Raw genomic sequence first — 14,235 nt, 5'->3', positions numbered from 1 at the left:
CTGGAGGGTTCGCCACCTTGGCGCATCCCATGACCTATACCTTAAGCTGTATCCCCAGAAGCAATTCAGCCAACATTTTGCAATAAAGTCAAGGCTAATGGGAGAATGGGCAGGGTTAGGTCAAAGGCACGGGGAAAACATGATCAGGGGTTAGAGCGGCCAAATTATACATGCCTCACTTGTTTATCTAATTTCAGGCCAGCAGGACAGAGTTGAGAACTGAAAAATACCACCAGACATATCAAGAAAGAAAATATGGCCCCATTTAAAAGAAGCACCGTGCTACTTTAAACAGTGCTGGCTACCCTCCCAAAGAATCCTGGGAACTGTAGTTTGCATGGTGCTGAAACATATTAGTAGACACTTATTCACCTCACAGAGCTACATTTCCCAGAGTGCTCTGGGAAGGGAGACCAATTGGGGAATAGGGGGTCTCCTAACAATTTTTCAGCACCAAGCAAACTACAGTTCCCATGATTCTTTGTGGCAGGCCATGGCTGTTTAATGATATAATTTTAAAGGTTTAGTGAAGGTGGGAAGAAAGAAAGGAAGGAAGGAAGGAAGGAAGGAAGGAAGGAAGGAAGGAAGGAAGGAAGGAAGGTTGGTTTTGGCAAGACTGAGGTAATGGCTATACTTCATTAATGACTGGAGTATTTTCTTCTCATCTGCTTACCTGTTCATGAAATCTGATTCAGCTGCCCACACCACAAAGTGAACAAAACAAAAGACAATTTTAATTACATACATAACTACCCACTTCTGAATCCTTATCTTTCTGAAAAGACGTAAAAACAAAGAATAAATGGTATTGGATAGAAACTCTTGCCCCTTTGGGAGAAAGCCATATTTTTCAAGACCGTTTTCCTTGTGGCAAACAATTTCATTTGATTGTTTTCAGTGATGGACCTCTTTTTTTGCAATGGCAATCAATCACTATCAACTGTTCCAAGGCCAAATTGCTGTGTGATGATGAACACTTCACACCAATGGAGATTGAATTGAGACCACCAAACTCATATTAAAGTGACCAGGCTTCAATTCACTAGTCTGTCGTCTTGAACAGAATTACATACGATTCAAGCCACTAGCTTTTGAACCAACTAGCCTCAACCATGCAAAAGAGAGAGAAGAGATTTAAAAAATACGAAAGTAGTTACTGTTGCATCAAACAATCAACTGCAATTTAAATTTATTGTAAAAATAACATTTGACTAAAACCACATGTCTAAATCTCAGTGGGGAGCAATAAACTCATGAAGGATTAGAAAGGCTTTTCAAATACATTTCAATTGTCCTTAGTTTCCACAAGATGCTTTAGTGTCATATTTGTAATGTTTATACGGCAGGGATCACTGTATGGAAATACTGTTTTTATAGCAATTAAAACATATCAGTTTATTCAGGCCTGGAAATATATCAAATGTCAAGGAAATAAACAGCTATCTGAATTTTCAAAGACATCTGAAGGCAGCCCTGTATAGGGAGATTTTTTAAATGTTTGAGTTTTTCTGTTTTTTAATACTTTGTTGGAAGCTGCCCAGGGTGACTGGGGCAACCCAGCCAGATGGGCGACATATAAATAATAAAATTGTTGTTGTTATTTTACACCTCCACTGAAATCAAACTCAGTTTCTATGTTAAACTCATTTACAGAGAGAACCAGGTTCTGTATCCCAGCCTTCCTCAAGCTAGGTAAAGGGTAAAGGGACCCCTCACCATTAGGTCCAGTCGCGGACGACCCTGGGGTTGCGGCACTCATCTCGCTTTATTGGCTGAGGGAGCTGGCGTACAGCTTCCAGGTCATGTGGCCAGCATGACTTCTGGCAAAACCAGAGCAGCACACGGAAACGCCGTTTACCTTCCCGCCAAAGCAGTACCTATTTATCTACTTGCACTTCGTGCTTTCAAACTGCTAGGTTGGCAGGAGCAGGGACCGAGCAACAGGAGCTCACCCCATCGCGGGGATTCGAACCGCCAACCTTCTGATCGGCAAGCCCTAGGCTTTGTGGTTTAACCCACAGCGCCACCCGTGTTCCTCAACCTAGTGCTCTCCAAATGTTTTAGGCTATAATCCCATCTGCCCCAGCCAGCGAAACCTCTTGAGGTCACCAGACTGGGGAAAACTGGTATGTATTCTAGATCACAATTAAGAGTAGTGACCAAATGGTTTTAGGTGGTAAAGCTGACTCCAGTTTTTAAGAACCTGTACAAATTGTTCCCTAGCTAGGCTGTTTTGTACATTACCCTACAGAGATACAGCTCTGAACAAGCTCTAACAGTTGGGGGACATACTCTTGGTTGTATCTTGCTATATTTTTCTTTTCTTTTTAAGAATAGCCTTCCCTTTTAACCCTTCGTTAAATCTTCTCATAGAAAGATAGCTTCCTCCCTCAAAAGCAGAAAACCAACATCCATAGGAGTGATGTTTACAGTTACATACTCATTTAAATAATACGAAAAGCATGCAAGGACTTTGTTGAACCAACATCCATATATTGGATAACAAACCTAGTCACTCAAAAGGAAATGTGTGCCACATGCAAATCCTAGGTTACTTAAATATGTTGGGTGGGATCCAGCTAAATTAGTGCAATGAGTTTTAACTGCACAATGAAAACTTTCCCTCCTTCTCCTCTCCCTGTGCCCCCACTCTGCCCCACACCCCCTGTAAATCTGCTCTGGAAGGTTGAGGTAGCCGCTAGAACAAAAAATCTTTAGACTGCTAGGTATTTAGCAATAAGAGTTGGCCTGTGTATCCAAAAGGCTTTATATAAACAACATGTTCAGGTAAACCCTGATGTTTGCACAAGAACAAATTTAATTTTTAAAAAAACCCTAAGGGGTCATGTTCCCCCTCCCCAAAACAGCCGCCCAATGAGGATTCAGTATGTTCAGACACCATGGCATGTTGCACCTCAGGCAAAAAAGAAAAACAGAATCCAGGGGTGGGGGGGGGGAGAAAGCCCTCCTTGATATCCCAATTTTATTAATATTTATCACAGGTGGGACCTCCAATAAACTGCTGCATTTATGCTAGAAGGTAAGAGTACATTGCAACATTTCGTTGGAGGTCCCACTTGTAATAAATAATAAGAATTGAGGGAGTGAAATACACAAGGAGCTGTTTTAGAAACCACACACCCTTTGGGTCTAAACTTCTTGGACGGTGTATGCTTTAACTGCATATTGCCACTGAAGGTGTCTTGTGAGCTTTCTTTCTACTGTACCCAATTGCCGCTTGCTGGCATCACTGTGCTAAAACTAGCATTGCTTTTTTAAAGCCCTTTAAATATCCCATCAGCTTCTCTGTGTAGTTTTTGGCAGCCAAGAGCCTTGGAGCTGTATTTTTGCAGCTTTTACAGAAACAGACACTTTCAGATGGTGTACCAAACAGCAGTTGCCTAGGGCGGAGTCATCCTAAATACCTAGATACAACATAAAATGGAAATGTGACTGCTGCACATTTCCTTTCCATGTTGCCGGATCATTGCCTGCGGCTTCCTTTTTATCCTGCTAATCCAGCCTCCCAGCAATGATGGACAACAGCACTCAACCTATACAGCACGCAATTGCCCAGTGCCAGAAACTGATCACGTTTTTCGGCATTACCTGGGAGAGGAGCAAAATGAAGGTATGCACTCATTAAAATAATGCTGTTGGGTTCTGGAATCAGAAACTGAGTTCTATAGTTCCATGCAGAGTGGCTTCAGACAGGCCGGCAAAGGAGCACTGTTCAACCAGAGATTGTTCAAATCCGGACTGGCGAACACCCAAGCCATCTGATTTGACTGGTATATAGGGTGTGTATAAGCATAATGGTTTGTGTAAGCCACAGTCCCTAGGAAACTGTGAGTTGCCTCTTGCCACCAATCAAGGATGGCTTCAGTTTTTCTGAAGACCATTGGGCAAGATAATAATAATAATAATAATAATAATAATAATAATAATAATAATAATAATTTATTATTTATACCCCGCCCATCTGGCTGGGCCTCCCCAGCCACTCTGGGCGGCTTCCATAAAAACCAAAAATACAGTAAAATATCACACGTTAAAAACTTCCCTGAACAGGGCTGCCTTAAGATGTCTTCTGAATGTCAGGTAGTTGTTTATCGCTTTGACATCTGATGGGAGGGTGTTCCACAGGGCGGGCGCCACTACCGAGAAGGCCCTCTGCCTGGTTCCCTGTAGCTTTGCTTCTCGCAATGAGGGAACCGCCGGAAGGCCCTCGGCGCTGGACCTCAGCGTCCGGGCAGAATGATGGGGGTGGAGACGCTCCTTCAGGTATACTGGACCGAGGCCGTTTAGGGTTTTAAAGGTCAGCACCAACACTTTGAATTGTGCTCGGAAACGTACTGGGAGCCAATGTAGGTCTTTCAAGACCGGTGTTATATGGTCCCGGCGGCCGCCCCCAGTCACCAGTCTAGCTGCCGCATTCTGGATTAGTTGTAGTTTCCGAGTCACCTTCAAAGGTAGCCCCACTTAGAGCGCATTGCAGTAGTCCAAGCGGGAGATAACCAGAGCATGCACCACTCTGGCGAGACAGTCCGCAGGCAGATAGGGTCTCAGCCTACGTACCAGATGGAGCTGGTAAACAGCTGCCCTGGACACAGATTTGACCTGTGCCTCCATGGACAGCTGTGAGTGCAAAATGACTCCCAGGCTGCGCACCTGGTCCTTCAGGGGCACAGTTACCCCATTCAGGACCAGGGAATCCTCCACACCTGCCCGCCTCCTGTCCCCCCAAAACAGTACTTCTGTCTTGTCAGGATTCAACCTCAATCTGTTAGCCGCCATCCATCTTCCAACCGCCTCCAGACACTCACGCAGGACCTTCACCGCCTTCACTGGTTCTGATTTAAAAGAGAGGTAGAGCTGGGTATCATCCGCATACTGATGAACACCCAGCCCAAACCTCCTGATGATCTCTCCCAGCAGCTGCATGTAAATGTTGAAAAGCATGGGGGAGAGGACAGAACCCTGAGGCACCCCACAAGTAAGAGCCCAGGGGTCTGAACACTCATCCCCCACCACCACTTTCTGGACACGGCCCAGGAGGAAGGAGCGGAACCACTGTATGACAGTGCCCCCAGCTCCCAGCCCCTCTAGACGGTCCAGAAGGATGTTATGGTCGATGGTGTCAAAGGCCGCTGAGAGATCCAGCAGAACTAGGAAACAGCTCTCACCTTTGTCCCTAGCCCGCCAGAGATCATCAACCAGTGCGACCAAGGCAGTTTCAGTCCCATGATGAGGCCTGAATCCCGACTGGAAGGGATCCAAATGGTCCGCTTCTTCCAGGCGTGCCTGGAGTTGTTCGGCAACCGCTCGCTCAATCACCTTGCCCAGGAATGGAAGATTTGAGACTGGGTGATAGTTGGCCATCGTGGCCGCATCTAAAGATGGTTTTTAAGAAGCGGTTTGATAACCGCCTCTTTCAGCGGGTCTGGGAAGGCTACCTCACGGAGGGAAGCATTCACCACCCCACGAAGCCCATCGCCCAGCCCTTCCCAGCTAGCTTTTATAAGCCAGGATGGGCAAGGATCCAGGAGACAGGTGGTTGGTTTCACTCGTCCAAGCAGCCTGTCCACATCCTCGGAGGTAACAGATTGGAATTGATCCCACTCAACTTGACTAGACAGAACTCTAGCACTCTCCCGCCCCGGTCCTGCTCCCACGGTGGAGTCTACTTCTTCCCGAATCTGAGTGATTTTATCTGCAAAAAACTTTGCAAAATCATTGCAGGAGAACATGTGGCCCGTACTGGGCCCCGATGTTGCAGGTGGTTCCGCTAAATTGTGAACCACCTGAAAAAGTCTCCTGCTGCTGTTTTCTGCAGATGCAATAGAGGCGGTGAAGAAATTCTTCTTCGCCGTCGCTATCGCCACTTGGTAGGCTCGACGTTGAGCTCTAACCTGTGTCCGGTCAGATTCTGAATGAGTTATCCGCCACCGGCGCTCTAGCCGTCTCAACGATTGTTTCATTGCCCTCAGATCCGTGGAAAACCACGGGGCTGTCCGGGCTCCATGCAATCGGAGAGATACCATCCCTGGACTCTCTGTCCTCCCTCAGTGAGTCTGCCTCCTCACTGCAGGTGGCGTTTGGCAGCAGGTCCCTTGCCCAGACTGTGAGCCATTGGCATATATTCCACCACACCAACCCTCAACACTGGTCCTGCACCAAGGCTTGGTCATCCCTGACAGACCTTGCTTCCAATGTCTTTGGCTCCTATCCTTCCATGTTCCAATGGTGCAGCTCTGCTTAAAACTACTTTGACAGATACCATTTTGAGCGCAGGTCTCCAAAGTCATGGTAATTGTCTTTCCCAGAAAAATGTATGCCAAGATGAGTCCCACTAAACTAGGCCCAGCTGCCAGGTGGCTTGGCTCACACCAATTGCAAGCTTCCAAGATTTGCTGCTGGGTGTTTTTTGTTTTGTTTTTAATGTCCTTTCCCTGAAATGCAGCGTACACTGAAATTTGGAACATACTTGTTTTCCCATGCAAAACTTGTCATAAATATTTGGGGCTGAACACCACGAAGCCACGCTTACTGCCTTGTAAAAATCCATCATTCCATTTCCTCTGGAATATACCCAATTGCATATTTGCGGCAGGCAAAACTGTAAAACTCATCCAATGTCCACTCCCCCGGGACTATTCGTTTCGTTTCTGAATTGTGGCATATTTTTGGTTCCGCTTTCAGATTGCTTTCCAGCATCAGGGCTGGTAGTCTGGAAGCGAGGCTGGCTAGTAGTTGAGCTGAGAGCTGGCAGGTAGGGTGGCAAGCGAGTGATCGGGCAAACCAAATGAGTTGGTGTGCATCACAGGTAGGATGAGAGTTGTCATCATTTGAGCAAATAGTTCTTCAGACCAAGCAGCCAATGCCAGCTGGTTTATACAGCTAAGGGAAACCCTATTACTGCCCTCCTGCCAGTTGCCCCTTGCCCTGAACTTGCAGCCACAATACTGCCCTCTAGCCATCAGCAGTGGCAGCACTCAAGTGCTCCTTCCTCTCCCATGTGACCACACTGGTGCAGAACATAGCATATGCAGGAATACCTAGATTCCTAGCACCTTACTCCAAACAGGAGGCTGACCTGACCCTGTCTTTTACAGTTACTTAGAAGGAAGCCCCAAGCTTTTTAAGATACGTTTTTGGAGACGGATGCTATCCTGCTGCCCTATGCAATTGTAATTACTTTACCCATCTCCTTTGAGATTGCATCCAACCTACTATAAGTACAAGGAGTACTGAAGCTGGGGAATTCTCAACCCTTTGCTCTCTGCTAAAGCTCATGAAAAGCCTTTTGAACAGGAGAACTGGGGAACCTCAATAGTATGATGGAGCACATGGACTGCTGGAGGAGGGGGGAAATCAGGCTTACGTCGTCTTCAGCAGGCTCTACTATGGCTGCAGAAAGTACCTTCCATTTGATTTGGGAGAACTACCCTCATCTATAGATTTTGGGGAGGGCACCCTCATCTATTGCCCCATATGTTCCACACTATTGCTGAGGACCCTTAAGCTTTTGGGGGGCTCGCTCACGCCTACTTCATCCTCACTCGCTTGGGGAGGGACACATCACTCTTGCCAGAGGCCTGAACTGATTCGCTGAAGAAGGATTTTTGCCCAGACCTTCTGCTGTTCCACACATTAAGCTTCTCCCTTTCCCACTCCTTCTCTTCTCCAGACTTCCAACTCACAGGAAGTCAGGCCACAGGTTCCCACCCACTATGATACGATATTGCCATTGTCCCATACAGAACGACAAAATTGAAAATCTACATCAGACATTCAAAAACCAACAAGCCTGCTATCCCAGCCTGGTTAGCCCCCTAAAAACTCTGATACCCCATAATTAAATACAATATATTCCCATAGAGACTACCTTACACTGCGTTTAAAACCAAAATCGCATTTGAATAGAAACTGTTTCTCAGGCGGCTAGTCCTAGTCTTTATAACCCTGTACCTTCTTCCAGAAGGCAGAAGCTGAAAGAGATCATTACTGGGGTGCGCACTAACCTGCACAATCTCTGCAGCTTTCTTATGGCACCTGGAAGCATAGATTTGATCCAAGGTAGGGAGAGTGCACCCAATTATTCTCTCCGCAGTCTTTAAAACCCTGGACCACATTGCTTTTTCCCTGACCGTGCAGCTCCCAAACCACACACACAGACCACGTGTTAATACACTCTCAACAGTACAATGGTAAAATGCCATCAACAGGTCCTTTGAGAGATTATTTTTCCAGAGGATTCTCAGAAAATATAACCTCTATTGTGCTCTCTTCATCAGGTCTTTGCTGTTTTCTCTCCAGTTCTCTCCAGTTCTCCCCATTCCCAGAAATCGAAACACAGAGACCTGTTCCACGCACTTCCCCTCAATAATAAGTGGCTGAATATTCAATTTACATTTCCTAAAGTCCACAATAATCTCTTTTGTTTTCTTTAAGTTAAGGAGTATGTTGTTTTTCCTGCACCACTCCCCCAACTGCTCAACTTCTTTCCTATGATAGACTACACTGAAAATCAGGCAAGACTGGGCTCTAGGGAGAAATGGAACTGTTTTTTTAAAAAAAGTTAGGAAAGGAGGAGGGAGGAAAGAAATGAAAATAGAATAAGGAAAGGTAGGCAAACCTTTACATGTTTATAATTTCAAGTACTAGTAAAATTAGAACAGCAGTCCAGAAAAATTACTTTAGACTTTCACTTCCTTCAACAGAAGTTGTAAGCAGCATTTATCCACGACCCAATTCTAAATATGTAATAATTAGGAATCTTCTAAATTAAAGAAGAAGGGGGGAATACCCATCTGTACCTCTTGTATGTTGTTCATGCTGATGCAAGATTGCTCTCAGAGATTCTGGATTCTCAAACTCTTGGGAATTCTTCAGGAAATCTTCAACTTGGTCGATTTTGATTGCAAACTGTTGAAGAGCCAAGAAGGATGACAGAAAACACAATTTAGTTACACGTGACAACATCCCAACTGAAAAGTCTCATCTCAGGTCTTAGTGTAAGCTCTCAGAAAGGTGGGAAGCATTTACAGTGATGGCCCAGCATATCCTTTATCCTGCAATTGTCTTTTTGAGAATTAGTAGACTTGATCTGTTTTCCAGCTCTAACAGTCATGGCAGCCATGTGCACCAATGCTGGGGTAGGGTTGGGTAGGGAAGAAGACTTGTGAAAAAGCCTTGGGTTCTTTGGTGAAAACCACTGGAATGAACAGTGCTAGTGTCTACAGTTCTGGCCCAAGGAGTCTAACCTAATGCACAGCACTGGACTGCATGTGTACTGCACTGCTGCCTATGAGGATCTCTTTGCAGAGCAAATGGCACTGATCACCCAATGGAAGGGAGGGGAGATGGAAATGGGGTAACTAAAGGAAGAACTGTAGGTCAGTTATTGCAAAAACACATACTTTGCTCACAGACAGTCCCGGCTTCAGTTTCTGGCATTTCCAGGGAGGGCTGGAGAAGACTTTTGCCTGAAACTCTAGAGAGCCACAGCTAGTACAGTGGTACCTCGGGTTAAGTACTTAATTCGTTCCAGAGGTCCGTTCTTAACCTGAAACTGTACTTAACCTGAAGCACCACTTTAGCTAGTGGGGCCTCCCGCTGCCGCGGCGCCACCGGAGCACAATTTCTGTTCTCATCCTGAAGCAAAGTTCTTAACCTGAGGTACTATTTCTGGGTTAGCGGAGTCTGTAACCTGAAGCGTATGTAACCTGAAGCATCTGTAACCCGAGGTACCACTGTACTGAGATAGATCTACCAATCCTGTATAGGACAGCTTTGTCTGTTGATGTATTCAGTCCTGCCACCCTAAACAAGTAATCAGAACTGTTGGATCTAACAGAAATGGGCATGCTTGGCACCCCTTGCTCACTATGCTCTCAGCATTGCAAGTGCAAGGCCTTTATATAGAGGTCAATCAGCACCTGGATAGCCAAGATTAGCCAGTAGCCATCAAATAAACCATGATCCCAAATGCAATCATCTTGGAAGAAAGTCCCTTTGATTCCAAATGAGTGTACTTTCAATTAAGTGAGGCCTGTTAAGTTGCCAAAGAGCAGAAAGGAAAAGATTTGCCAGCATTCACCATGCAGAACACAATGGCTGCCACCTATGTGCCTCTGGATGAGTAGGGGCCAGCCAATGTTTTAGGAGCAATTGCAGCCCGCTGCCCTATTCACCCATTAGCCATCCATGTGGAGCTCTAATGAATGGAGTGGAAGTGGGACTGTGCTTCCTTTCCATGCTCTTGACAATGGCATGTCTGCAGCTTCTTCACCTGTTTGGCTTTGTTCCTCTGGTTTCCACATGTGTTTGGCAGTGGTAACAAGCCAGCTATACACTCATAGGTTCCTTCACACAGCTCAAAAGGGCAGAGCCAGCCAAGGATATGATGCTGCGACAGGACCAGAAGTCGTGGCCCCAAACCATTAGTCCTCAAGAATCGGAATACGACAAGAACCAGAGTGAAGAGGACAACAATTAATATACCACTTAAAGCCAAACAGGCTTCTAAGCAGCTTACAAAGTACAAGCATTAACATTTAAACACCCATAATGAAAATTCAGAATGACTCCATCCCACTAGAATATAAAAAATATCAACATTTATAGCGAAAACATGCAACAAAACAATCTCTTTAAAATAACGCTTTGAAATTTTAAGATTAAAATAGGAAGCTCATCTTGAGGTATTTTTGGGACAAGCCCTAACTTTTCAATCTTCATTGTCACAATACTCTTAAGGGAAGGAGCGGCAGGAGAGTAATGTAAGCCTCACAGGCTGCATATAGCCAGCAAAGGCTTACGCCGCCTTGTATTGAACTTCTGCTGTTTAGTGTCCTTGCACCAATTAACACATTAACGAGACGCCAAATGGCAGGGGCTGAAAAGAGCCCTGAATCCTGGGGCTGTAAAGTCTAGCAGCATATTCATTATGTGGTTTATAGCACTACATGCATGGAGGGCTTCCACCCCGGTGATGTACATTTGTGGTGATAGCTGCTGCTGGCATGGAAGATACACATGCATTTTAGACAAATCATCATGAATTAGGGTGATTTTGAAGGAAATGCCAGACAGAGGCAGCTTCTGTGTAGTTTTAACAGCCAGGATTCAGCTAACCCAGAGCTCTAGTGGAACGAACCTTCTGCCAGTGTATGGAAACAATTGAATACAACCTATTGCTTGAAGCAAATTACATTAACTTCTAACTCAATAATAAGCACATCAATTTTCCAATTTACATTCAGGAGGCAGAGAATCATAGAAGAAAGAACCCTGAAAAGCCATATACTCAAAGGCAGAAGGTAGTAACAACAACAACAACAACAACATGTTTATACCCTGTCTTCTGGCTCTACCCAAAACCAAGGAGGCTGACAATCCATACAATTACAAAAAGACAAAAATATAAGCCACTCCTTGAAATCCAACCGAGAACGATTCAAATTGTAACACCTAGCAGCAAGATAAACAAACAAAATCACATCAGTATAAATACTCAAGCCACATCCAGCTCAAAATGCCACCGGAATAGGAATCTTTTAAGCTGTTTCCTGAAGGAGAGGTAGAAGAATAGCAGACAGAACTTCCTGAAGATGCAGTTCTATAACCAAAGGACCACCACGGAAAAGACCTCACACATTAGCAGCCATCATCCTATCCTCAGAAGGAGGAAGAACGTACAGCAGGACATCAAACAATAACTTAAGCAAATGGGCAGGTTCTTACGGGAGCATGCTGTCCTTTAAGTGCCCTGGGTCCAAACTTCTTAGGACTGTAAATATCAAAACAAGTACTCAGAACTGCAACAACTGTTAACTAATTGTGAACCAATAAAGTGGCCTAAGGACCTGTATTGCTCCAGGCAGTGAGTACTAGCCTATAACCTTGACGTTCTGGATTAAAGGCTGTTTCCGAATGGCCTTCAAGGGTAGTCCCACATAGAGTATACATCTAAGATGGAAATTGGCAATGCATGCATGCATGGCTGACAGGCACCTCACTAGATTTTCCTAGTCATTTTGCTATAATAGCATTGCCTCCTATTGTTTGGGGGTGGGGCTGGGGGCACGTTGGGGGGCACACACACACACACACACACACACACACACAGTCCAGCCCACCAAATATGGCAGGGGCAAAAGGAAACGGTTTTTGTTTTTTTGTTTAGTGAACATTAGAAGTTTGTATTTAAGCAACATGCAACCTTGGCATCATTTTTGCTTCTTTCTAAATCTCACGCTGCATTTTAAGTAGGGCAAATATCCTGTGGGCTGAAACTGTCGGAGTGAAATAAATAAATAATCAGGCAAATCTCAGAAGTTGGGGGTGCAGAAACTTCAGATGAAATTAAGAAAGATGATGAGAAATAAGCCTTCTGCTCTGCCTGCTTTTCCTCACATGTTCCATCCTGGGTTTTTTTTTAATGCTCTTTACGATATAAAACAAATCCATTATCCTTCAACGTTTGGGATTTGACTTCTGATTTTCATTAAAGAATATCCCAGAGATGAGGCTTGCACTTTATCATAATAAAACAAAGATTACACATAATCACATTCTGTCATTTAAAGCAAAACATTTCAGTGAGAATTTTCCAGTATTTCCATTTTAAGTCAATATGACATTTCCCATTCGCCCCTCTGCTTGGATGTTTCAGGACACGAGGCCTGATCCTTGGTCCCACTCCTGCTGCCTCACAGTACTCTGAGAGCAAAAAACCCAATGCTCTAACAAACTGTCTGCTAGTCACTTTTTTGTGTTCTTCTTAGAGGTATTTGCTTCAATCCAGAATTGCAATAGCGGGTGCCATAAATAACACCTGGGAATTTACATATTGCTGCTTTTCCTACACTGGGTCATGATTCAAAGCTGGTATAGTATAACAGAAAGGTGGAGATGAGAACTTGCTCTGCTCCCCAAGCTAGAGAAGAGGCAAATAATAATAATAATAATAATAATAATAATAATAATAATAATAATACAGTGGTGCCTCGCAAGACAAAATTAATTCGTTCCGCAAGTCTCTTCGTCTTGCGAGTTTTTCGTCTTGCGATGCACGGTTTCCCATAGGAATGCATTGAAAATCAATTAATGCGTTCCCAGTGAAACCGCCTTCAGACCAGGTCCGGGGACAGTCTGTCCCCCGATCTCTTCTGAAGGCTGGGGGGGGGACAAGGGCTTTTCTTCCCACCCCAGCATTTTAAAAAACCCGGGACAGCGGAGGACTTCTCCGCTGTCCGGGTGATCTTAAAATGCTGGCGGGCGGCATTTTAAAATCGCCCCGGACAGCGGAGGACTTCTCCGCTGTCCGGGGCGATTTAAAAGCCCCTGGGAAGGCAGGCAGGGGGGACAAAGACTTTCGCCCCCTGCCCGCCTTCTGAAGGTGTTCCCACCCCCAGCCCCGCTTCGGAACAGCGTTCCGAAGTGGGGCGGCTGGGGCAGATGTTCCCGCCCCCCCCTCCCCGCTTCGGAACAGCGTTCCGAAGTGGGGCGGCTGGGGCAGATGTTCCCGCCCCCCCTCCCCGCTTCGGAACAGCGTTCCGAAGCGGGGCGGCTGGAGCAGATGTTCCCGCCCCCCCTCCCCGCTTCGGAACAGCGTTCCGAAGTGGGGCGGCTGGGGCAGGTGTTCCCGCCCCCCCCTTCGGAACAGCGTTTTAAAATGCTGAAGGTCGGGAGCGACACGGGGGACACGGGGAGATTTTAAAATGCTGGGGGTCGGCAGCGAACGCTTCGCTCCCGCCCGCCAGCATTTTAAGATCGCCCGGGGCAGGCGGGGGGAAGGCAGGCGGGGGAGCAAAGACTTTTGCCCCCCGCCGGCCTTCAGAAGAGGTCCTCTTCTGAAGGCCGGCTGTGGGCGAAAGTCTTTGCTCCCGACTGCCAGCATTTCCCTATGGGATTTCGTCTTGCGATGCAAGCCCATAGGGAAATTCGTCTTGCGAAGCGCCTCCAAAACAGAAAACCTTTTCGTCTTGCGGGTTTTCCGTCTTGTGAGGCATTCGTCTTGCGGGGTACCACTGTAATAATAATAATAATAATAATAATAATAATACCCCGCCCATCTGACTGGGTTGCCCCAGCCACTCTGGGCGGCTGCCAACATATATAAAAACAAAATAAAACATTAAACATTAAAAGCTTCCCTATACAGGGCTGCCTTCAGAAAGTTGCTTATTTCCTTGACATCTGATGGGAGGGCATTCCAAAGGGTGGGCA

At 45.8% G+C, this 14,235-nt stretch overlaps 1 protein-coding gene across 4 annotated transcripts in view; it reads right to left on the bottom strand.

Moving 5' to 3' along the window:
• The window catches only part of CCDC141 (coiled-coil domain containing 141), a 97,134-nt gene that overhangs the window by 57,379 nt on the left and 25,520 nt on the right, over positions 1 to 14,235 (bottom strand). For all 4 annotated transcript variants that reach the window (XM_082200747.1, XM_082200749.1, XM_082200750.1 and 1 more), the window contains exon 4: positions 8,820 to 8,928. In XM_082200747.1, the coding sequence (XP_082056873.1) occupies positions 8,820 to 8,928 (109 nt within the window). The remainder of the gene's footprint in view (positions 1 to 8,819; positions 8,929 to 14,235) is intronic.

Source organism: Podarcis vaucheri, assembly GCF_965113315.1.
Source record: "Podarcis vaucheri genome assembly, chromosome: 1".
Classification (NCBI taxonomy): Eukaryota; Metazoa; Chordata; class Lepidosauria; order Squamata; family Lacertidae; genus Podarcis; species Podarcis vaucheri.
The sequence above is the reverse complement of the archived record's forward strand: the minus strand, read 5'-3'. Positions and strand labels throughout refer to the sequence as shown.